Here is a 26368-nt window from a genome sequence, read left to right as displayed (position 1 = left end):
GTCAGGGGAAACGTATTTATACTGAGTTAGCCAGCAGGTCAGGGGAAACGTATTTATACTGAGTTAGCCAGCATGTCAGGGGAAACGTATTGATACTGAGTTAGCCAGCAGGTCAGGGGAAACGTATTTATACTGAGTTAGCCAGCAGGTCAGGGGAAACGTATTTATACTGAGTTAGCCAGCAGGTCAGGGGAAACGTATTTATACTGAGTTAGCCAGCAGGTCAGGGGAAACGTATTTATACTGAGTTAGCCAGCAGGTCAGGGGAAACGTATTTATACTGAGTTAGCCAGCAGGTCAGGGGAAACGTATTTATACTGAGTTAGCCAGCAGGTCAGGGGAAACGTATTTATACTGAGTTAGCCAGCAGGTCAGGGGAAACGTATTTATACTGAGTTAGCCAGCAGGTCAGGGGAAACGTATTTATACTGAGTTAGCCAGCAGGTCAGGGGAAACGTATTTATACTGAGTTAGCCAGCAGGTCAGGGGAAACGTATTTATACTGAGTTAGCCAGCAGGTCAGGGGAAACGTATTTATACTGAGTTAGCCAGCAGGTCAGGGGAAACATATTTATTCTGAGTTAGCCAGCAGGTCAGGGGAAACGTATTTATTCTGAGTTAGCCAGCAGGTCAGGGGAAACGTATTTATACTGAGTTAGCCAGCAGGTCAGGGGAAACGTATTTATACTGAGTTAGCCAGCAGGTCAGGGGAAACGTATTTATACTGAGTTAGCCAGCAGGTCAGGGGAAACGTATTTATACTGAGTTAGCCAGCAGGTCAGGGGAAACGTATTTATTCTGAGTTAGCCAGCATGTCAGGGGAAACATATTTATAAAGCCTGCCCTTTTCTTCTGTTATTAACTTTGAGTTGGGCTTTTTTGACTTATTTAGTTGTCTTTGTAAGTGTGATTAATTCAATCTCACTGATTAACCTATCACTTGTTGAAGGCTGATTTTCTGCAATGCTTTTAAAATGTTCACCTCTCTAGACAAAGTCCAGCTCAGTCCTCACTGTAGGGGCGAATGGTTGCTAGATCGAATCCCCAAGCTGATAAGGTAAAAATCTGTCGTTCTGCCACTGAACAAGGCAGTTAACCCACTGTTCCTAGACCGTCATTGTAAATAAGAATTTGTTCTTAACTGACTTTCCTAGTTAAATAAATAAAAATAAAACTATGTTTTATCCCTAGCCTCTCCAGCTCAGACCCCCCAGTCCTAGACCATCACTCCCTTGTTTGCTTCAATCTGTACAGTGTACAGGGTTAGGAAAACCCTTCCAGCTCCCTCCTCCTCCCCCCCTGCTCGTCCTCAGGGAGAGAGGCACCGGCAGCCCAGTTACCAGTCGTGCTGGGCCAGAGTTTCCATTTCCTCTGTGATGTCAGGGGGATCTGTCCGTCACACTGGTGGGATTCAGTCCAGTTCACCTCACAGCTCCGCGCCGACCAGACCCCCGTAAAATACCCAGTATTGAGTGCATTCACTGGTGCATAGCTAAGGGAGTTTCATTTCATAGCGAACAAATTACATCCACTCAATACTTTTACTGACACAGACATTGGGTTTTTAGCCCCAAAAACCTGTTTATTGTAAAAAGAATCAATAAAAGCATTTGAATGTATTTTACAGAGAGTGCAGATACTCCAATCACATTGAGTACAGTGGTGCCATACCATCAGTAGTGCCATACCATCAGTGGTGCCATACCATCAGTAGTGCCATACCATGAGTGGTGCCATACCATCAGTGGTGCCATACCATCAGTGGTGCCATACCATCAGTGGTGCCATAGCATCAGTGGTGCCATAGCATCAGTGGTGCCATACCATCAGTGGTGTCATACCATCAGTGGTGCCATACCATCAGTGGTGTCATAGCATCAGTAGTGCCATACCATCAGTGGTGCCATACCATCAGTGGTGCCATACCATCAGTGGTGCCATAGCATCAGTGGTGCCATAGCATCAGTAGTGCCATAGCATCAGTGGTGCCATAGCATCAGTGGTGCCATACCATCAGTTGTGCCATACCATCAGTTGTGCCATACCATCAGTTGTGCCATACCATCAGTAGTGCCATACCATCAGTGGTGCCATACCATCAGTGGTGCCATACCATCAGTGGTGCCATACCATCAGTAGTGCCATACCATCAGTGGTGCCATACCATCAGTGGTGCCATAGCATCTTTACTTTACTGACATTATTTTCCACATGGGGACATTTTGTTGCATTGTCATGTACATGTTTAAAATGGCGTTTAAATACAAAACAAATTGACAATACAACTTTCATAACAGTTACATACCAATAAAAATAGACTAGCCTGCTGTCCTTACTGGGTGGATAGGAACATTAGCCCTCGCTATTTAGGAGCGATATCACACTTGGCACAACAAATGAGAGAGAGAGAGAGAGAGAGAGAGAGAGAGAGAGAGAGAGAGAGAGAGAGAGAGGAGAGAGAGAGAGAGAGAGAGAGAGAGAGAGAGAGAGAGAGAGAGAGAGAGAGAGAGAGAGAGAGAGGAGAGAGAGAGAGAGAGAGAGAGAGAGAGAGAGAGAGAGAGAGAGAGAGAGAGAGAGAGAGAGAGAGAGAGAGAGAGAGAGAGAGAGAGAGAGAGAGAGAGAGAGAGAGAGAGAGAGAGAGAGAGAGAGAGAGAGAGAGAGAGAGAGAGAGAGAGAGAGAGAGAGAGAGAGAGAGAGAGAGAGAGAGAGAGAGAGAGAGAGAGAGAGAGAGAGAGAGAGAGAGAGAGAGAGAGAGAGAGAGAGAGTCATAATAAGTGAATGTGTTTGTGTCTGGAAGTACTGGACGTAGAGGAGGCTCTGTCTTTATTACTCACCATAACTCCCCTCTAATTAAACCACGGAAAACAACCATTGTGTCTCAGGTTGCACACTTGTCCGTTTATTCTCAGGAAGCTGTCATTGATGTTGTATGTCGTCTGTTTTCTGGGCTTGGAGGAAAAGTTGTTTTATGTTGAAAAAAAACTGCGCTATGCTAGCCCGAAGAATAGGTGCTTTGGCTGAGTGTGTGTTTCTCTGTGTGTCTCTGTATCTCATTTTGTGTATGTGCGTGAGAGTACATGCTAGATTTGACGCATTATCGTGTATGGTAGTGAGTGTCTGCTCATACATGTTGGGAGTCGGGTGCATATTGTTGGATGCGCTGCCTTGGAAAAACCACAGATGTTCAGGACGTTCATTAGAGGCTGGCCTCTTGGCCTGGTGCAGCAGTCTTTTGAGATGTAAACAGTTTAGATAATCAGAGAAGCCTGCAGAGACTAAACACACGCACGCACGCACGCACACACACACACACACACACACACACACACACACACACACACACACTTTATACACAAACACAATATATACACACACACAATGTACACACACACACAATATACACAAAAACACACACACCATGGTTTCTGTTAGGAAAATGTGGCGCTGGACATTTGACCGGCAGCATTTTAATTTACCGAACATTTGAGAAATTTACCGGACCCCTATGCGTTGGCTGCAGAACCTGATTAGGGTGTCCACCCACAGTGTTCAGAATGACAGAAATCACACGTAGATTGCGGTAATTCCTGTTAACAGAACATGCAAGTCCAGGATTTAACGATGTGCGGTCCTTCTTTCCAAATTCTGATGTTAGTTCAGTGGTTCCCACCCTTTTTTCGGTTACTGTACCACCAACTGAGTTCTGAAGTACTCTACCACCAACTGAGTTCTAAAGTACTGTACCACCAACTGAGTTCTAAAGTACTGTACCACCAACTGAGTTCTGAAGTACTCTACCACCAACTGAGTTCTAAAGTACTGTACCACCAACTGAGTTCTAAAGTACTGTACCACCAACTGAGTTCTGAAGTACTCTACCACCAACTGAGTTCTAAAGTACTGTACCACCAACTGAGTTCTGAAGTACTGTACCACCAACTGAGTTCTAAAGTACTGTACCACCAACTGAGTTCTGAAGTACTGTACCACCAACTGAGTTCTAAAGTACTGTACCACCAACTGAGTTCTAAAGTACTGTACCACCAACTGAGTTCTGAAGTACTGTACCACCAACTGAGTTCTGAAGTACTCTACCACCAACTGAGTTCTAAAGTACTCTACCACCAACTGAGTTCTAAAGTACTGTACCACCAACTGAGTTCTGAAGTACTGTACCACCAACTGAGTTCTAAAGTACTGTACCACCAACTGAGTTCTAAAGTACTGTACCACCAACTGAGTTCTAAAGTACTGTACCACCAACTGAGTTCTGAAGTACTGTACCACCAACTGAGTTCTGAAGTACTGTACCACCAACTGAGTTCTAAAGTACTGTACCACCAACTGAGTTCTAAAGTACTGTACCACCAACTGAGTTCTAAAGTACTGTACCACCAACTGAGTTCTGAAGTACTGTACCACCAACTGAGTTCTGAAGTACTGTACCACCAACTGAGTTCTGAAGTACTGTACCACCAACTGAGTTCTAAAGTACTGTACCACCAACTGAGTTCTAAAGTACTGTACCACCAACTGAGTTCTAAAGTACTGTACCACCAACTGAGTTCTAAAGTACTGTACCACCAACTGAGTTCTAAAGTACTGTACCACCAACTGAGTTCTAAAGTACTGTACCACCAACTGAGTTCTAAAGTACTGTACCACCAACTGAGTTCTGAAGTACTGTACTACCAACTGAGTTTTGCTCTGCCCGGAGGACCCCTGAAGTACCCCTTCATGTGCATGTTACCAGTAGGTCTATGATCTCATGAGTCTTCTGAAGTACTCCCTGTGGACAGACTAAGTAACCCCATTGTACCCCTGGTTGGGAACCACTGTGTTAGAATAACTGACCACATTTACTCTTTCTCAGCCAACAAGACAAGTAATGAAAAGCAAAATGACTAGCCTATGTCAATCTACTATCCCCCATAGTAGAAAAGTTGACCGATTCTATTGGTCAGCTTGTCGAGAAAGAAAAAGCCTATTCCAAGCAGACTCTGGGACAGTTGTGGGACGATAGATCCCAAGTTCATACAACCAGTAGGCCTAGGCTACATAAAAAAAACGTTAAAAGCAATAAGTCTGATGTAACAGATCAGAACATTTAACTTTAAAATGTTGATAAACTATTATTTCTTCACATTATTAGCACAGCACTGTACACAAGGCAGGAAGCTACGGTCGAATGTTCATTATGCAATTAGCGGAAAAACACTGTTGTCAAAAGCACACTACACATGTGAGCAGTTTCATGTGACAGAGATTAAAATATCTGTAAACAATTTGAAAGAGGGGAGAACTAATATGCAGCAACTAGCATGGGTTGTTAATATGACTAGGATTGTTCCTTTGGCTACTGCACAATGAATTAAAGTTGATATCAAATAATTGCCTCCACTGATATGGTCTGATTTTGGCTAGGCTACTTTGGAGCGAGGTAAGACGTGCCTTATAATATGTAGCAAAATGTTGAGGTTTCAGAAAATTAAGTATAAAAAAAGTATAAAAAAATAAGTCCTCTCACTATCAACTGTGTTTATTTTCAGCAAACTTAACATGTGTAAATATTTGTATGAACATAACAAGATTCAACAACTGAGACATCAACTGAACAAGTTCCACAGACATGTGACCAACAGAAATGTTATAATGTGTCCCTGAACAAATGGAGGGGGGGGTCAAAATCAAAAGTAACAGTCAGTATCTGGTGTGGCCACCAGCTGCATTAAGTACTGCAGTGCATCTCCTCCTCATGGACTGCACCAGATTTGCCAGTTTTTGCTGTGAGATCTTCCACCAAGGCAACTGTAAGTTCCCGGACATTTCTGGGGGGAATGGCCCTAGTCTTACCCTCCGATCCAACAGGTCCCAGACGTGCTCAATGGGATTGAGATCCGGGCTCTTGCTGGCCATGGCAGAACACTGTCATTCCTGTCTTGCAGGAAATCACGCACAGAATGAGCAGTATGGCTGGTGGCATTGTCATGCTGGAGGGTCATGTCAGGATGAGCCTGCAGGAAGGGTACCACATGAGGGAGAAGGATGTCTTCCCTGTAACACACAGTGTTAAAATTGCCTGCAATGACAACATGCTCAGTCCGATGATGATGTGACACACCGCCCCAGACCATGACGGACCCTCCACCTCCAAATCGATCCTGCTCCAGAGTACAGGCCTCGGTGTAACGCTAATTTATTTGACGATAAACACAAATCCGAGCATCACCCCTGGTGAGACAAAACCGCGACTCGTCAGTGAAGAGCACTTTTTGCCAGTCCTGTCTGGTCCAGCGACGGTGGGTTTGTTCCCATAGGCGACTTTGCAGACAGTCTGAGCACTAATGGAGGGATTGTGCGTTCCTGGTGTAACTCAGGCAGTTGTTGGTGCCAACTTGTACCTGTCCTGCAGGTGTGATGTTCGGATGTACAAATCCTGTGCAGGTGTTGTTACACATGGTCTGCCACTGCGAGGACGATCAGCTGTCCATCCTGTCTCCCTGTAGCGCTGTCTTAGGCGTCTCACAGTACGGACATTGCAATTTATTGCCCTGGCCACATCTGCAGTCCTCATGCCTCCTTGCAGCATGCCTAGGGCACGTTCACACAGATGAGCAGGAACCCTGGGCATCTTTCTTTTGGTGTTTTTCAGAGTCCGTAGAAAGGCCTCTTTAGTGTCCTAAGTTTTCATAATTGTGACCTTAATTGCCTACCGTCTGTAAACTGTTAGTGTCTTAACGACCGTTCCACAGGTGCATGTTCATTAATTGTTTATGGTTTATTGAACAAGCATGGGAAACAGTGTTTAAACCCTTTACAATGAAGATCTGTGAAGTTATTTTGATTTTTATGAATTATCTTTGAAAGACAGGGTCCTGAAAAAGGGACGTTTCTTTTTTTGCTGAGTTTATGTTTTTAAAAATGCATCCTGCCTCCAGCTCATTGCAAAGTGGTGTGTGACACGGTGATGAAGCCATCCTTCTGTTGCCTATACATTTGCTGTTTGAGATGGTGTAGCAGCAGCTCTCGCTCTGTCTGACAGATTTCCCGCTCAAAGCCTCTTTATCTGTATGCTGTATGCGTATAATAAGTACACATGCACCAATTTAATTATGCACAACTCAATTATGCAAATTAACCTGTATACTGTTAATCATGACCAGTCAAATGTATTTCCATCGACTGGTATTTCCATCAATGAAGAGGATAATAAACATTAGTTCACATTGGGAATTTTTTTCTTCTTTTCCCGGTGCCAATTCTATTTTTAGGCTTTTCTAAAAACAAATATCAGCCAAAAGCTGACTATTACCGGAAACCCTGACCCTGACACTCCAACATTTTTATTTGGTATAAAACAATCAGTGTTGTACGGTGGAATAATTTGTCAGTGGGAAATCCTAGAATGCAACAGCACAAATTCATTCCTTTAGATTGAATTTCCTGTATCCCAAAACAATGACGGTAATTTGTTTCTAAGTTGTTGTTTTTGTTTGTTTTGTTTGTTTGCGTTTCAGTTGGTGTGAGAAAGAAATTCTAAATTGTTTTTTTTGCCTCGTAATCAGATTAGTCACAGAGAAGTTCTCTATTCGACAATGTAGTTATTCATAGTGGTCATGTGTGTGTGTGTGTGTGTGTAAGTCTGAAGAGTTGAGGCTATGGATGAATGGCCACACTCCAAGCTCTCTTGTTGATGCTGGTAAAATAAACATGAGTGGGCAATGCAGTTGTGTTTATTTATTTGGGCACCCATGCATACGTTGGGTGTCTCTATGGTGACGTGGCTACATCAACAGGAAATGAAAGCAGTGTGTTTCTGCTGTGATGATTCATTGTGTTTCTGTGGAAAACCCAACTGCTTATTTAGCTGAAGTTTTCATGTGTATCATAATGATTGGTCAATTTGATATATGATGATTGGAGGTTGGAGAATGCATGTGAGATGGCGTGAGACAGTGAGATTCATCCAATTTTAAATAATATTATTGATTGAACTCGTAACTTTTTGATTGAAAAAACAACTTCATAGATTTTTTTATCAGAGTATCATCAGGAAGTGGGGACTAGGGCTGGCATATTCTGCTTCCTCTATGAGGTTTGCTTTTTCTCCAAACAGTGTTAGCCATCGGATCATAAGAAAAAACACTGAGGTCTACATCAGCAAGCCATGACACCCACCATCTCAGATTGTTCTGAAATCATTTATGTAGTTAGAAACAGACAAGATTAGCATTCCTAGAACATTATTTTGTTTAAGTATAATTTGATCTCTGAGAAATTAAGCTAATTGATTGAACCCAAATTGGCCATTTTAATTTATTGGATTCATATAATATTCAAAAAATATAGTACCCAAAATCTAATTTGGACCAAACTTTGTTCTGATATTGATTAAGCCATGAGGAATCCAAAGAAACTGTTAAGAGCCACCTACGGACCCCCCACACCCCACACCCCACTGCCCATGCCAATCCCACCCCAACAACGAGTATATAGTATCAGTTCTCTATGTCTGACAAGTATTATGGAACTGTGGCTTGGAGTATTGTTTCTTTATCCTATGTAATGTATTCCCAGTGAATTTGGTGATGCTTTTTTCCCCCCTGTCCAGATAAATTAGTAATTGAAGTTGTTTGGTTTATGTCCCATCCTACATCCTGATATGACCAGGTTCTGACCACTAGATGGTGCTGTTCTGTTTATTTTTTTTTTACGTTAAATGGATAGTTAAAGGGATAGTCTTTCAAATGCTAACTTTTTAACATTTGTGGCACAAATCCAATGCAAGTCAATGGTACCTATATTAGCATTTCACACTTCATATCCTTATCACCTATAAGAAACATCATTGAGTTACACAATAAGTGTTTGGATACTTTAGGATGACAAAAGCATGGATTGCTGTCATACGTTGTCTATATCCTGCTTACGTAAGGATCGCTGTCATACCTTGTCCATAGACTGCTTACGCATGGATTGCTCTCATACCTTGTCCATAGACTGCTTACGCATGGATTGCTCTCATACCTTGTCCATAGACTGCTTACGCATGGATTGCTCTCATACCTTGTATATAGACCGCTTACAGGGTAAGGAAACCAATTTGTAATTTTGTAATTTGGGTGAACTATCTCTTTAATGTAAAAAACAAAAACAAAAAATGGAACAGCACCATCTAGTGGTCAGAACCTGGTAATATCAGGATGTCGGACAGGACCTAAACCTAACAACTTCAATGACTAATTTCTCTGAACAGGGGGAAGAAAAAAAATAACATGACCAAATTCGCTGGGAATACATTACATAGGATGAAGAAACAATACTCAGAGCCGCAGCGGCGTACTACTTGTCAGACACAGAGAACTGATACTGTATACTTGTTGTTGGGATGGTTTGTGTCAAAATCCTCGTTCTTGTGCTTTTCGAGGTGGAAGGACCCTATATTGTAGCTTTAGCTGAGCCTTTTACAATATCTTCAGTTGATTAGGTCTGTATACTTACAGTCATGTTGTGCAGAGCTGTGGAGTAGTGGTAACTCCCTGGGATCAATATAGCACTTTGAGATTCTTTATGTAATGAATAGCGCTATAAAAGTTTTAAAAAGTATTATTTTTATTATTAAATAAAGCGGAAAAACCTTGAGTATATATAAAACAGAATAATATCTACAGTGTTGACCAAGTCGGTATTCATTTCCCAACGATGTTGTCTCCCACTCTTTCCCTCTACCTGTCGATGCATGCTTTCTCTTTGTTAAGACTGTCCCTCTTTTATTAACCCTTTGATTGTCTGCTCCGTGTAGGAGAGTCCATGGCTGTTGTCGGTGCCGCCACTGCAGCTTCACCGCCTCCGACACCTTGTCACTGCTGGATCACTTCAACACGGCCCACTGCAAAGAGACCTCCGCCTCCTCCTCCCATCCCTCCGCTTCCTTCGTCACCACCAACGGCTACTCCGCCACAACCCCCTCCACCCTCAGCATCAAGGAGGAGAGCAAGGGCGACCTCAAGCTCTACAGTCTGGTTCCCCCAGAGAGCCGTGCCGCTGAGGCAGGGCCCGGGGCCGAAGGGGTGAAGAGCGAGGCCCTGGACGAGAAGGAGGCCCAGGGGTCCAAGGGCTGGATGGAGGCCAGAGAGGCCCAGGTCCAAGCCCACGCAGCAGGCCTTGTGTGGGTGTCTAAGGAGCGGGCCGGGGACATCCTGAGGGGTAGTCCGGCCCAGTTCCCCCAGGGCGCCCTGAGTCTACTCAACGCCGTGGCTGCCTCCCAGGAGCACCACCACCAGCAGCAGAAGGGGGGTTCGGCGGTGCTCAGGGACTCCCCAGGCCTGGTATTCAGTCTGGGGGGGGTCGACACCAAGGCCTTCCTTCCAGGACAGACTCCCGGTGGGGCCGACAAACCTGGGCATCTGGCGCAACAGTACTCCTCACCCACCGATGGCAAGGCCAAGGAGGAGTCCCAGTCACTCTTACGGGTAAGACAACTCTCCACTCTCTCCCCTTCCTCACCCTCTCTCCTGTCTTGTTTCTTCAATCCACTACCCATCTCTATTCATGAAAAAACAGCCTGTTTTGGACTACATTGTCCTGTGTTTTAATGGCCTACTGGAGGTCCCTGCAGTGCAGAGAGAGGACCAAGGTGGCAGCCATTTTGAAGCCACCCCCCCCGAATGATGAATGGTGGAACTCAGAGTTGTGCCATACCAGAGATCCTCTATTATGTTCTCATCCCTCACATCCCTAATGTCTCGCTCTAGTCTCCCACCATGTTTATCAATCTCCCAAAGCTGACTTTTGTCTCCCTGTACACTGTCCTCTGCTCAGCCCTAATGAGGTAAGACCGAGCCAGCAGAACAGCAGGAAGAACCGCGTCTGGTTAGTTCACCCCCTCTCTCTCTCTTTCTCTCTCTCTCTTTCTCTCTCTGAGCTCCGACCGGTCTAATTGAGATATTGTTTCCAGCCACCCTGAGACTTGCAGACACAACAATCTCTCTCACACGCACACACACACACACACACACACAGCACAGACATTTTGTATTGAATGTCTCGCAGTTTCATTTGGCTTTGGAGTTAATGTCCATCCGTTCTGGTGATGCCGACGGGTCTTTGGCTCCTTATGGGCATTTGACTCCCAGGCTGTCAATCAGCGGACATCAGCACATAGTTAACAACACAGCGGCCATCTTTAAGGACTCCCTCTTCGCAATGACTTGGAGACTTGAGAAAATGTTGAGTCATCATCCTTCAACTCACAGACTGTGAGAGAGATCACACAGATTAGCAGCAGTATCTGGCGTGTGTGTGTGTGTATGTGTGTGTGTGGCTGTGTGTGTGCGTGTTTGCGTGCGTTTGTGTGTGTGCATATGTGTTCTGTGTTTATACAGTACACACCTCCTGGAGATTTACTGCTAACTCAGAGGCTTCAGAATCGGGATATTTGCCACAAAATGCCAACTGGCCCCATTCAGTCATTCTTAATGAGTTTTTAAATATCTAGAAAACGGTGTTTAAAGTCAGAGATAAGACTGGTGGCTCAGGCTATTTTTGGGGCTTGTCTGTAGTCCTAAAGGTGTGGAGAGAACAGACTGCCTTAGAATTCACCATTAGTAGAAAACAAGTGCCTCACAAAGGGACTTTTTATAAAATTTCATGCAAAGTCTTCACCAGCACTGCCATCTGACATTGAACTAGAATTGGGTTCCGTTTGAAATATCTTCTCCACAAGGTCAGGCAATTGTATATATTTCAGTGTGGACATGTTCTGTATATTTTATGTCTTCTCGAAGCCAGAGTATGTGAGAGGCACTGGAGCGAAGCGAGGAGCGGTGCGTACCCAATTTGACTGGAGCGCGGAGCGAGATTCACAAAGGCTGGAGCTTCGGCCATCTCGCCTGCTCCAATTTTGCTCCAGTGGTGTTCCAGTAGCGCTCATTTCAGGACCTCAGGGCATGCCCGGCCCAGCATGCATCTGTAGTCTACTTGTGTGCTGCTATAGCCCCTTGCTTTAGCTACTGTCATGGAGTTTACTAAATATTTCCAGAAAGAAACTGATAAAACACACAGCTGCTAAATCAGGGTGACTTACGAAGATGAGAACCAAGAGAGGGAGTGTGGTGATGTAGTGTCCACAACTAAAGAATCATTGTGGAATCTGAAAAGACACATATCCCCAAAGCATGACGGTGTACTTACTACGTGCACATGCTAAAATAAAGGAATGAGGTTTGTAGATAATTAAGTGTGTCATTGTAGCAAAGTATTTATAAACAAAAATCAGATCTCTTAAACGTTTCATCCATTTTTGTTTTCTTATCTATACAATAGGCCATAATTGATTTTGGCCCAATTGGCATGGCTTATTCCCATGTTCAAGGAGCTTTCTGATTTTATTGGGTTATTTTGCCTTAAAAACTTTAGGCCTATCTATAGAAACATGTAAAAACAACTCTGCATGTCTGCCCAGCCTGGCAAGAGTGGCCTAAAGGGTGTTTAGCATCCCCAGTGGCTCTGCAAGTGTGGAGAGGATGTTCCCCACTGCTGGCCGCCTCTCCAGACACCATCGCATGAGCCTGAAGCCACCATCGCATGAGCCTGAAGCCACAGACTGGACAAACTCGTGTTTCTAAAAATGTATTTAAAGGCACTAATAAGTCATTTTTTATTTCATTTGTATTTCATTCTAAGTAGGCTAAGTCACAGCTTGTATGCACAATTTATAGACTATAATGATTTAATACAAAGAAATGTTGTTTAAATGCTGAGGACCTAATGTCCCTGACTCCGTACCAGCCTAGTGTGTCACACTCACAATGTGTTTCTTTGTAGGCTATAGTCTTGAAATAATTGAAATCATATAGCCTTCTTAGACTGTCTGTCTCCTGACCTATTTAGAGAGTTTATATGCTGTTTCATATGACATGTAGCCTATTTAAAATGGTGAGCTTCTTACATTCACCTTTTCATGTTTATTCAAATACTTTTCATTCAAATCATATGATTTGGTTTCAGTACGAAATGGTTGGTCCAAGTGGTCACAACAATAGATGGATTGTTGGTTAAATAGTGATTTTAATGAATGGAGTGAGTTTGTTTTCATCCACTCAACTCCTGGTGCTTTTACTTTGAGCTGAACTGGACAGAGGGAGGATGTGGCGGAGGGTTATCCCACAAAGCTCTGGCATCATTTCCTGCTCCCATCTGCTGTGCTTCACCCACGTTTCAATCAACCTCAATGACACAGAACATTGAGAAAATGTTTGCTATCCGTGGGGACCACAGCACTTCCTGCGAGCTCACCATCCAGAATGCATCATTGTCTGATATTTAAAAAAAGCACATTTTGTCTCTCAACACCAGAACTGGACTGTGTGGATATGAATAATGTGCTTTTGTGTGTTTTTCAGTCTCTCTTAGTCTATCTTGGCTGTCTTTGGCATTTTCTTTTTCTTTGTTGTCTTTCTGGATAGTTCTGGTTTGGGGAGACATTAGCAGCCCTGGCTGCGTTGGCAGACGCCGGGCTCGGGTGTGGCAAGGTTATGCAGCGTGGTTAAGTCATTATCTAAGGCGTGTCGACGCAGTGTGTGAAAGGATCAGGGCGGGGGTGGAGATTAGACCATAACCTTAAGGAAATGTTGAATAATAATTTTTCGTGACAGCTCAGGCTTAAAGGGACTCAGAAGGGCTCTGAGGTTTCTAGCATTGATCGACAATATTATTTGAGTTACCATGACTTAGTTTATGAGTCATCGATCGCCTAGAATTTTTACATGGGGCAAGGAAAAGTAAAGGAAGGATTGTTTTAAAGCATAAGAACCAGGTTTGTACTCAGGCTCACAAAGTTTAATACTCTCCTTTCTCAAATTCCCTTCGTATTCTCAGGTTTTAATCCGTGACTCAACGTTAGTTACAGATGACAGATTTTATTTGGGGAAGATACGTCATGAGAGTGAAGAGGAGGAGGGATTTTAATTGGTGAAAAAGTGTTTCGCGTTTTTTTTTTTCAAAAGCCACATCAACACCACAATTAATACTTACATGATTGCATTTCCAATTACATCATTCATTGCCATAAATTATAACTGCATCACTATGACATCAATACTTTTATCACTAATCTGGATAATTTATCCCAGTTGCCTTTCCTCTTTGACTAGCTGAACCACAATGACAATTAAACTCTGGTGGCCTTTTAGATGTGTAAAGCTTATTACAAGCTCTACACAGACGCAAGATTCGGAGCGTTGCAATGGCGTTTTTTCGTCACAAAAGGGCGGCTCCTTGTGATATGCTTTAGCATTTTACATACTTTTTTACTACCTGGAAAATTGAGCCAATCCGTATCATTCCTGCCGCAGCCGTGGGGGCAGTGTTGTCGCTTGGTTCCTTGGTCTGATCTATAGGCTATATAGGCTATTCAACAAAGTAGCCTATTTTGCATTGATAACCAAATATAATCTTAGCGACTGTTCAAACAGTAACCCGAACAACAAGATTCCACCCAAAAAGGTATTTTGTATAGAAGTAATAACTAGTGATTCCAGGCGATTGTGAAATTGTAGAACCTACTGTAGCCAACTAGCTAGCCAAGTGCTTTTTTATCTGTGACCAAAACATGATGACGTATTTTTTTTGCTGATGTGAATAAATACACAAGCAGCATATTAAACTGGGATAATGTTGTAGCTTACACCGACAAGTAGAACAATATTGGCCAGGTCCTATTTTTTTTTAATAATAAATATGATTATTTCATATTGAGATGTGGGAAGCTAAAAATGGCTAGCTAGCTTGCTATGTTTTTAGCCAGGCTAAAGCCAGCTAGCTAAGCTGCCAGCTAGCTACAACAAGCAAGGGAAGGCAACTCTTCCTTGCTTTCACAAAATGAAAAGACAAAAACTAAAAATGTTTCTAACACCACCTTGTGGGTGGGAGTGGGACAGGCGCTACTCCAAAAACCAAACTCCACCCTTGTGCACGCACGCACATAGATCAATGGAGTGATGCTTGTAGTTACCTTAACAGGAAGACAGAGAACATTTTATTTGTTTGTCTGTCTGTCCACTGCACTTTCTTTTCAACCACAATGGCAAATCCTCTGGAGTAGTCCATTGAAGAGTATTCTATTCTATTGAATTCTCACACATGTCAGTCAGTGCAACCTAAAATCCCTATGCTGTTACCACTGTGTTTAAAGTGTGGCCTTCTCCTTTCTCCTCTCATGACAGTCATAGCCCGCAGGCTCTCTATGTAAAGGCTGCGCCAGTAACAGATAGAGAGTCCAGACTCCCAGCTTCCCCCTGTCTTAACGAGACTCTGCTCTGCCACACTCACACACACCCACCCACGCGCACACCCACGCGCACACCCACCCACACACAGACACACACACACACACACACACACACACACACACACACACACACACACACACACACGTGTGTGCAAACATACATACACACACACACACACCGCTAAACAAGCCACCGTGAAGCCTCAACATCTCCCTGAGGTATGGAGATCACACAACGTGACACTCGGCTCCCAGCTTCCGTCAGTAGTAGCGATGCAGAGGCGGCTGGTGGCTAGCCATGGCACAGACCAGGCCACAGACCTGTTATGGCTTGATCTGGTGTCTGTGCTAATTAAGTAGCAGTTTGTGCTGCTTCCTCTCTCTATCTCTCACTCTCTCTCTCTCTCTGTATCTCTCTCACTGGTGTTTAACAATTAACCCCGACCAACAGAACATTGCATGCTTGTAATGTGTGTGTGTGTGTGTGTGTGTGTGTGTGTGTGTGTGTGTGTGGGAGGGGGGGGTGTAAAGCTCTCCAAACTATTGTTTGGTACGTGTTCAAACACAGCCCAGTTTTGCTGCTGACCTAAGACCATGGTCAGGTCACAGTAATGATGATGGGAGGACAGAGATGGAGTTAGCTGGCTGCTGTGCGTTTTGGCTTGTGTTCACCAAACATCTTTTCTCTATTTTTACAGCATGGATGACTAATATTGTTATGAATGTTGTTGCACTATTAAAGCCCCCCATGCAGTCTTTGTATTAAAATTGTTTTAATCATCACTTTATGTCTAATAAATAACTGATGTGTTTTATTTACTTAAAATCACTCCAAAATCAAAAAATATATATATATTTGGCCCTTGAAATGCTCAGTCTGAGCATGTGGGCGTTAAGATATTTACATAAACAGCCCTGATTGGCTGATAGGATGGTCTAGAGCCCACCCCCTTACCCAGATGAACAGTCATTGGACTATTATAATAGGATCACATTGTGACGTCATGGCTTCAAACAGCCCTGACACAAACATTTCAGTGTTATTTCGACCTCATAGTGTGGAACTATCACAGAAAAAACAGGAAAATGAAGTTTTTTGAAAACTTCTCTAAACTAGTTGAAAGGCACACCTGTGTTGGTCTCCAGGGGTGAAATATCCCTCTCACTTTTATAAAAACTTCTCTTGAATACCGCGGAGGTAGAAGATAGCACTAAAGTAATGCTTTTGTGTCAGGGAGGTACTCTAAATGTTTTTGATCCAGCCCATTCCAATCCTGCCGTAGGCCTTTCCTCCACACAGTTTATTTGATTCAGTTCTGTTCTTAGATTCTCTCAATATCCCAGTGGCATATTCAAAGACTAGAGGAGTTAATCAATAATTCCTTTAGACAGAGACAGGGCTTCAATAGGCAGATAGAGAGAGGTGTGTGTGTGTGTGTGTGTGTGTGTGTGTGTGTGTGTGTGTGTGTGTGTGTGTGTGTGTGTGTGTGTGTGTGTGTGTGTGTGTGTGTGTGTTGTGTGTGTGTGTGTGTGTGTGTGTGTGTGTGTGGTGACCCCTGGTGACGTAGACAACATGAGGGGAGGGGTGTCTGGTTTAAGGGCTATTGAGGGGAGTTTGGGGAGTTGAAGTTCCCACTTAGTAAAGAGGCTCAGGAGGAAAGAATAAAACATTTACAAAATAAATGAAAAATTGGCAAGCATATTAGTCCAGAGATTCTAAACCAGACGAGTGGGGAGAAAAGGTTTTGGAGGCACAAACATCCTGGTGTTTTTCACGTATTTCCCCTTTTGTTGACAGAGGAGAGTGGAGCAGGGAGTTACCATGTCATCTAATGGCCTAACTGAACCTGAGTAATGAAAGCTGATGTTTCTGTTCTGGCTGCTAGTGGAGGAGGGAGGGATGGAGAGAGAAGGGGAGGGAGGGAGGGATGGAGAGAAGGGGGCGGGAGGGATAGAGAGAGAGACGGGGGAGGGAGGGAGAGAGAAGGGGAGGGAGGGATGAGATAGGGGAGGGAGGGATATAGAGAGAGAGAAGGGGGAGGGAGGCGTGGAGAGAGAGCGAATGGGGAGGGATGGAGGGAGAGAGAAGGGGGAGGGAGGGATGGAGAGAGAGAAGGGGGAGGGAGGGATGAGAGAGAGAGAAGGGATGGAGAGAGAGAGAAAAGGGGGAGGGAGGGGTGGAGAGAGAGAGAGAAGGGGGAGGGAGGGATGCGAGAGAGAAGGAGGAGGGAGGGATGGAGAGAGAGAAGGGGGAGGGAGGGAGGGAGGGAGGGAGAGAGAGAGAAGGGGGAGGGAGGGATGGAGAGCGCGAGAAGGGGGAGGGAGGGATGGAGAGCGCGAGAAGGGGGAGGGAGGGATGGAGAGAGAGAGAAGGGGGAGGGAGGGATGGAGAGAGAGAGAAGGGATGGAGAGAGAGAGAAAAGGGGGAGGGAGGGGTGGAGAGAGAGAGAAGGGGGAGGGAGAAGGGGGAGGGAGGGATGAGAGAGAGAAGAGGGAGGGAGGGATGGAGAGAGCGAGAAGGGGGAGGGAGGGATGGAGAGAGAGGGAAGGGGGGAGGGGTGGAGAGAGGGAAGGGGGAGGGGTGGAGAGAGAGAGAGAAGGGGGGAGGGATAGAGAGAGAGAGAAGGGGGGAGGAGTGGAGAGAGAGAGAAGGGGGGGAGGGATGGAGAGAGAGAGAAGAGGGAGAGGGGGGGTTTATTTGTTTATTAGGATCCCCATTAGCTTTTGCAGAAGCAGCAGCTATTCTTCCTGGGGTCCACAAAAAAGGAGGGGTAGAGAGAACAGCAGGAGATGGAGGGGGTAGTGAGATATAACAGCAGGAGATGGAGGGGGTAGAGAGAGAACAGCAGGAGATGGAGGGGGTAGAGAGAGAACAGCAGTATATGGAGGGGGTAGAGAGAGAACAGCAGGAGATGGAGGGGGTAGAGCGAGAACAGCAGTAGATGGAGGGGGTAGTGAGATATAACAGCAGGAGATGGAGGGGGTAGAGATATAACAGCAGGAGATGGGAGGTAGAGAGAGAACAGCAGTATATGAAGGGGGTAGAGAGATATAACAGCAGTAGATGGAGGGGGTAGAGAGAGAACAGCAGTATATGAAGGGGGTAGAGAGATATAACAGCAGTAGATGGAGGGGGTAGAGAGAGAACAGCAGTAGATGGAGGGGGTAGAGAGAGAACAGCAGAAGATGGAGGGGGTAGAGATATAACAGCGGGAGATGGAGGGGGTAGAGATATAACAGCAGGAGATGGAGGGGGTAGAGTGAGAACAGCAGGAGATGGGAGGTAGAGAGAGAACAGCAGTATATGGAGGGGGTAGAGAGATGTAACAGCAGGAGATGGGAGGTAGAGAGAGAACAGCAGTATATGAAGGGGGTAGAGATATAACAGCAGGAGATGGAGGGGTAGAGATATAACAGCAGTAGATGGAGGGGGTAGAGAGAGAACAGCAGGAGTTGGGAGGTAGAGAGATATAACAGCAGGAGATGGGAGGTAGAGAGAGAACAGCAGTATATGAAGGGGGTAGAGATATAACAGCAGGAGATGGAGGGGGTAGAGTGAGAACAGCAGGAGTTGGGAGGTAGAGAGATATAACAGCAGGAGATGGGAGGTAGAGAGAGAACAGCAGTAAATGAAGGGGGTAGAGAGATATAACAGCAGGAGATGGAGGGGGTAGAGATATAACAGCAGTAGATGGAGGGGGTAGAGAGATATAACAGCAGTAGATGGAGGGGGTAGAGAGATATAACAGCAGTAGATGGAGGGGGTAGAGAGAGAACAGCAGTAGATGGAGGGGGTAGAGAGAGAACAGCAGTAGATGGAGGGGGTATAGAGAGAACAGCAGTAGATGGAGGGGGTAGAGCTATAACAGCAGGAGATGGAGGGGGTAGAGATATAACAGCAGTAGATGGAGGGGGTTGAGATATAACAGCAGGAGATGGAGGGGGTAGAGATATAACAGCAGGATATGGAGGGGGTAGAGAGAGAACAGCAGTAGATGGAGGGGGTAGAGTGAGAACAGCAGAAGATGGGAGGTAGAGAGAGAACAGCAGGAGATGGAGGGGCTAGAGAGAACAGAAATAGATTGAAGGGGGTAGAGAGAGAGAACAGCAGATTAAGGGGTAGAGAGAGAACAACAGTAGATGAAGGGGTAGAGAGAGAACAACAGTATATGAAGGGGGTAGAGAGAGAACAACAGTAGATGGAGGGGGTAGAGAGAGAACAACAGTATATGGAGGGGGTAGAGGGAGAACAACAGTAGATGGAGGGGGTAGAGAGAGAACAACAGTAGATGAAGGGGGTAGAGAGAGAACAACAGTAGATGAAGGGGGTAGAGAGAGAACAACAGTAGATGAAGGGGGTAGAGAGAGAACAACAGTAGATGAAGGGGGTAGAGAGAGAACAACAGTAGATGAAGGGGGTAGAGAGAGAACAACAGTATATGGAGGGGGTGGAGAGAGAACAACAGTAGATGGAGGCGGTAGAGAGAGAACAACAGTAGATGAAGGGGGTAGAGAGAGAACAACAGTATATGGAGGGGGTGGAGAGAGAACAACAGTAGATGGAGGCGGTAGAGAGAGAACAACAGTAAACATCAGTAGATGGAGGGGGTGGAGAGAGATCAACAGTAGATGGACGGGGTAGAGAGAGAACAACAGTTAATGGAGGGGGTAGAGAGAGAACAATAGTAGATGGAGGGGGTAGAGCGAGAACAACAGTAGATGGAGAGGGGTAGAGAGAGAACAACAGTAGATGGAGGGGGTAGAGAGCAGAGGTCGACCGATTAATCGGAATGGCCGATTTCAAGTTTTCATAACAATCAGTATTTTTGGCCACCGATTTGACGATTTTTTAAATATATTTTTTTATTATTTAACTTTTTTTTTACATCTTTATTTAACTAGGCAAGTCAGATTAAGAACACATTCTTATTTTCAATGACGGCCTAGGAACGGGGGTTAACTCCCTTGTTCAGGGGGGATTCGGGGATTCGTTTTTGCAACTTTCTGGTTACTAGTCCAACGCTCTAACCACCTGCCTTACATTGCACTCCACGAGGAGCCTGCATGGCAGGCTGACTACCTGTTACGCGAGGGCAGCAAGAAGCCAAGGTAAGTTGCTAGCTAGCATTAAACTTATCTTATAAAAAACGATCAATCTTAACATAATTTCTAGTTAACTACACATGGTTGATGATATTACTAGTTTATCTAACGTGTCCTGCATTGCATATAATCGATGCGGTGCCTGTTAATTTCTCATCGAATCATAGCCTACTTTGACAAACAGGTGATGATTTAACAAGCGCATTTGCGAAAAAAGCACTGTCGTTGCACCAATGTACCTAACCATAAACATCAATGCCTTTCTTTAAAATCAATACACAAGTATATATTTTTAAACCTGCATATTTAGTTAATATTGCCTGCTAACATGAAATTGTGTCACTGCTCTTGCGTTCATTGCCTGGCTCGTTGCGAACTAATTTGCCAGAATTTTACGTAATTATGACATACCATTGAAGGGTGTGGAATGTAACAGGACTATTTAGACTTAGGGATGCCAGCCGTTAGATAAAATACGGATTCGACCATATTAATGACCTAAGGCTCGTATTTCTGTGTGTTTATTATATTATAATTAAGTCTATGATTTGATAGAGCAGTCTGACTGAGCAGGGGTAGGCACCAGCAGGCTCGTAAGCATTCATTCATACAGCATTTTCGTGCGTTTTGCCAGCAGCTGTTCGCAATGCATTGCCCTGTTTATGACTTCAAGCCTGTCAACTCCCAAGATTAGGCTGGTGTAACCGATGTGAAATGGCTAGCTAGTTAGCGGGTGCGCGCTAATAGCATTTCAAACGTCACTCGCTCTGAGACTTGGGAGTGGTTGTTCCCCTTGCTCTACATGGGTAACGCTGCTTCGAGGGTGGCTGTTGTCGATGTGTTCCTGGTTCGAGCCCAGGTAGGGGCGAGGAGAGGGACGGAAGCTATACTGTTACACCGGCAATACTAAAGTGCCTATAAGAACATCCAATAGTCAAAGGTATATGAAATACAAATCGTATAGAGAGAAATAGTCCTATAATTCCTATAATAACTACAACCTAAAACTTCTTACCTGGGAATATTGAAGACTCATGTTAAAAGGAACCACCAGCTTTCATATGTTCCCATGTTCTGAGCAAGGCACTTAAACGTTAGCTTTCTTACATGGCACATATTGCACTTTTACTTTCTTCTCCAACACTTTGTTTTTGCATTATTTAAACCAAATTGAACATGTTTCATTATTTATTTGAGGCTAAATTGATTATATTGATGTATTATATTAAGTTAAAATAAGTGTTAATTCAGTATTGTTGTAATTGTCATTATTACAACTAAATAAATAAAAATTAGCCGATTAATCGGTATCGGCTTTTTTTGGCCCTCCAATAATCGGTATCGGCGGTGAAAAATCATAATCGGCCGATCTCTAGTAGAGAGAGAACAACAGTAGATGGAGGGGGTAGAGAGAGAACAACAGTAGATGGAGGGGGTGGAGAGAGAACAACAGTATATGGAGGGGGTAGAGGGAGAACAACAGTAGATGGAGGGGGTAGAGAGAGAACAACAGTAGATGGAGGGGGTAGAGAGAGAACAACAGTAGATGGAGGGGGTAGAGAGAGAACAACAGTAGATGGAGGGGGTAGAGAGAGAACAACAGTATATGGAGGGGGTAGAGAGAGAACAAGAGTAGATGGAGGGGGTAGAGAGAGAACAACAGTAGATGGAGGGGGTAGAGAGAGAACAACAGTAGATGGAGGGGGTAGAGAGAGAACAACAGTAGATGGAGGGGGTAGAGAGAGAACAACAGTAGATGGAGGGGGTAGAGAGAGAACAACAGTAGATGGAGGGGGTAGAGAGAGAACAACAGTAGATGGAGGGGGTAGAGAGAGAACAACAGTATATGGAGGGGGTAGAGAGAGAACAACAGTAGATGGAGGGGGTAGAGAGAGAACAACAGTAGATGGAGGGGTAGAGAGAGAACAACAGTATATGGAGGGGGTAGAGAGAGAACAACAGTATATTGAGGGGGTAGAGAGAGAACAACAGTATATGGAGGGGGTAGAGAGAGAACAAGAGTAGATGGAGGGGGTAGAGAGAGAACAACAGTAGATGAAGGGGTAGAGAGAGAACAACAGTAGATGCAGGGGGTAGAGAGAGAACAACAGTAGATGGAGGGGGTAGAGAGAGAACAACAGTATATGGAGGGGGTAGAGAGAGAACAAGAGTAGATGGAGGGGGTAAAGAGAGAACAACAGTAGATGAAGGGGTAGAGAGAGAACAACAGTAGATGCAGGGGGTAGAGAGAGAACAACAGTAGATGGAGGGGGTAGAGAGGGGTGTGGGTGGAACAAACATACCAACATCAACCAGCTGTGCTCCACAACACCTGAAGGCACACAGCAGCTAAGTAGCGTAACAACTCCCCAATATGTGTGGAAAAGTTTCTCACCGTGTTAGATATGCCTTCAGGACCGTGCCGGCAATAGTGGCAGCTGTTAGTATAGTTAACCCTGTCTGTTGACAGACATAACCTGTTCTGCTGGTTAGGAATGTCTATATGCACTGAATATCTATAGAGAATCTCATCCCAGCTTTATTAATACAACACCTAGCCACTAATGGACCTCCTCCCATCATTATGAATACAACACCTGGCCACTAATGAATCTCCTCCCATCATTATGAATAGAACACCTGGCCACTAATGAACCTCCTCCCATCATTATGAATAGAACACCTGGCCACTAATGAATCTCCTCCCATCATTATGAATAGAACACCTAGCCACTAATGGACCTCCTCCCATCATTATGAATACAACACCTGGCCACTAATGAATCTCCTCCCATCATTATGAATAGAACACCTGGCCACTAATGAACCTCCTCCCATCATTATGAATAGAACACCTGGCCACTAATGAATCTCCTCCCATCATTATGAATAGAACACCTAGCCACTAATGGACCTCCTCCCATCATTATGAATACAACACCTGGCCACTAATGAATCTCCTCCCATCATTATGAATAGAACACCTGGCCACTAATGAACCTCCTCCCATCATTATGAATAGAACACCTGGCCACTAATGAATCTCCTCCCATCATTATGAATAGAACACCTGGCCACTAATGAATCTCATCCCATCATTATGAATAGAACACCTGGCCACTAATGAATCTCATCCCATCATTATGAATAGAACACCTGGCCACTAATGAATCTCATCCCATCATTATGAATAGAACACCTGGCCACTAATGAATCTCCTCCCATCATTATGAATACAACACCTGGCCACTAATGAACCTCCTCCCATCATTATGAATAGATCACCTGGCCACTAATGAATCTCCTCCCAGCTTTATTAATACAACACCTGGCCACTAATGAACCTCCTCCCATCATTATGAATAGATCACCTGGCCACTAATGAATCTCCTCCCATCATTATGAATAGATCACCTGGCCACTAATGAATCTCCTCCCAGCTTTATTAATACAACACCTGGCCACTAATGAATCTCCTCCCATCATTATGAATAGAACACCTGGCCACTAATGAACCTCCCCCCCATCATTATGAATAGAACACCTGGCCACTAATGAACCTCCTCCCATCATTATGAATAGAACACCTGGCCACTAATGAATCTCCTCCCATCATTATGAATACAACACCTGGCCACTAATGAACCTCCTCCCATCATTATGAATAGATCACCTGGCCACTAATGAATCTCCTCCCAGCTTTATTAATACAACACCTGGCCACTAATGAACCTCCTCCCATCATTATGAATAGATCACCTGGCCACTAATGAATCTCCTCCCAGCTTTATTAATACAACACCTGGCCACTAATGAATCTCCTCCCATCATTATGAATAGAACACCTGTCCACTAATGAATCTCCTCCCATCATTATGAATAGAACACCTGGCCACTAATGAACCTCCTCCCATCATTATGAATACAACACCTGGCCACTAATGGATCTCCTCCCATCATTATGAATAGAACACCTGGCCACTAATGAACCTCCTCCCATCATTATGAATAGAACACCAGGCCACTAATGAATCTCCTCCCATCATTATGAATAGAACACCTGGCCACTAATGAATCTCATCCCATCATTATGAATAGAACACCTGGCCACTAATGAACCTCCTCCCAGCTTCTTGAATAGAACACGTGGCCTCCCTGGTGACATGTTTAATTGTGTTGTATGGTTGTCATACAGAGGGAGAGAAAGTTACAACAAAGAGATTCAGATTCAGAAAACTTGAATGTCCTCAAAGAGGCAATTCATCTTGCAAATTATATTTTTCAAACAAATAGGCAGAGTAAGTGCAATTTCATAGTGCAAGTGCTCAGTGCAATTAGTCCAGTATTTGGTAAGTTGCAGAATTGCATTTGGAATAAAAGAGTACTTGGCCCTATTTTTTTTATTTTTTTTTACCTGAGGTAGTCTGTACCTGCGTCCAGAGGGAAGGAGCTGGGATTCAGGGTGGAGTGGATGGGAAGAGTTAACCGCTTTTTTACTGGCTTTATGGAGGGCTCTGCCCAGATAGAGAGATGGAGGTCTCTGCCCAGGTAGAGAGATGGAGGGCTCTGCCCAGGTAGAGAGATGGAGGGCTTTGCCCAGGTAGAGAGATGGAGGGCTCTGCCCAGGTAGAGAGATGGAGGGCTCTGCCCAGGTAGAGAGATGGAGGGCTCTGCCCAGGTAGAGAGATGGAGGGCTCTGCCCAGGTAGAGAGATGGAGGGCTCTGCCCAGGTAGAGAGATGGAGGTCTCTGCCCAGGTAGAGAGATGGAGGGCTCTGCCCAGGTAGAGAGATGGAGGGCTCTGCCCAGGTAGAGAGATGGAGGGCTCTGCCCAGGTAGAGAGATGGAGGGCTCTGCCCAGGTAGAGAGATGGAGGGCTCTGCCCAGGTAGAGAGATGGAGGGCTTTGCTCAGGTAGAGAGATGGAGGGCTCTGCCCAGGTAGAGAGATGGAGGGCTCTGCCCAGGTAGAGAGATGGAGGGCTCTGCCCAGGTAGAGAGATGGAGGGCTCTGCCCAGGTAGAGAGATGGAGGGCCCTGCCCAGGTAGAGAGATGGAGGGCCCTGCCCAGGTAGAGAGATGGAGGGCCCTGCCCAGGTAGAGAGATGACAGTTCTTGCTATTGCTGCCACATGATTGTTCTAGTCCTGACTGTCTTGCCCAACCTATTTTTCTGTGCAACCTCGATATTCCCAAACCAGCAGGTCAAGCAGTAGGACAGAATGCTCTCAATGAATGATTTATAAAAGAGAACCATGATGGTTAGATCAACATTAAAAAAGTTCAGTTTCCGTAGGAATACAGTCTCTGTTGGCCTTTCTTAAAAATAGCATCAATACACTGATCCCAGGACAGCTTGTTATCAATGACTAGCCCAAAGTATTTGTACTCCTCCACTATTTCAATGGGCTCACCTTTTATCAGTGATGGGTGTGTATGGTAGTGTTCCTTCCAAAGTCAATCACCATGTCCTTTGTTTTTGATGTATTTAATATTAGATGGGATGACTCACACCAGACAGTAAAATCATTCAGAGACGGTCCGTGATCCGTCTTATCCCCTTCGAGAAGACTGACCAAAGCAGTATCGTCAGCATATTTGATCAGGTGGCGCCCTGGGAACCGGCTGTTTCCTATCATTAACTTTACATGCAAACTTAAAAGGTTAGTTCATCAGTACTTCTAATTCACTGCATCGCTTGGACTTTCTAGGGCTGCGTTCAGTGAAATACTTTTGACCAGGCCCCATATGGAATAGGGTTCCATTTGGGACGCAGCCCTATAGCGTTGTCTATGTACCTAGAGAGTGTGTGGCTTTTCTGAATACTGTTGATTTTTTTTAAATTGGTAGTTACAGTCTTGTCCCATCACTGTGTCCGCTGCGCCACTCAGGAGGCTGCTATTTTCTGAATACTGTTGACTCAGCCTTCACACGTATACACTTTTAGGTAGATGTAGCCTTGTCGTTTTGTACTGTTGTA

At 44.7% G+C, this 26368-nt stretch overlaps 1 protein-coding gene across 1 annotated transcript in view; it reads left to right on the top strand.

Annotated features, from left to right (window-relative positions):
- Positions 1-26368, top strand: part of LOC115173247 (zinc finger transcription factor Trps1-like) — a 191641-nt gene that overhangs the window by 63784 nt on the left and 101489 nt on the right. Inside the window, exon 5 of the mRNA XM_029731162.1 lies at positions 9803-10472. Within this exon, the coding sequence (XP_029587022.1) occupies positions 9803-10472 (670 nt within the window). The remainder of the gene's footprint in view (positions 1-9802; positions 10473-26368) is intronic.

The sequence above is a fragment of the Salmo trutta genome, chromosome 34 (genome assembly GCF_901001165.1).
Source record: "Salmo trutta chromosome 34, fSalTru1.1, whole genome shotgun sequence".
Taxonomy (NCBI): domain Eukaryota; kingdom Metazoa; phylum Chordata; class Actinopteri; order Salmoniformes; family Salmonidae; genus Salmo; species Salmo trutta.
Note: the sequence above shows the minus strand (reverse complement) of the source record. Positions and strands in the feature narration are given on the sequence as shown.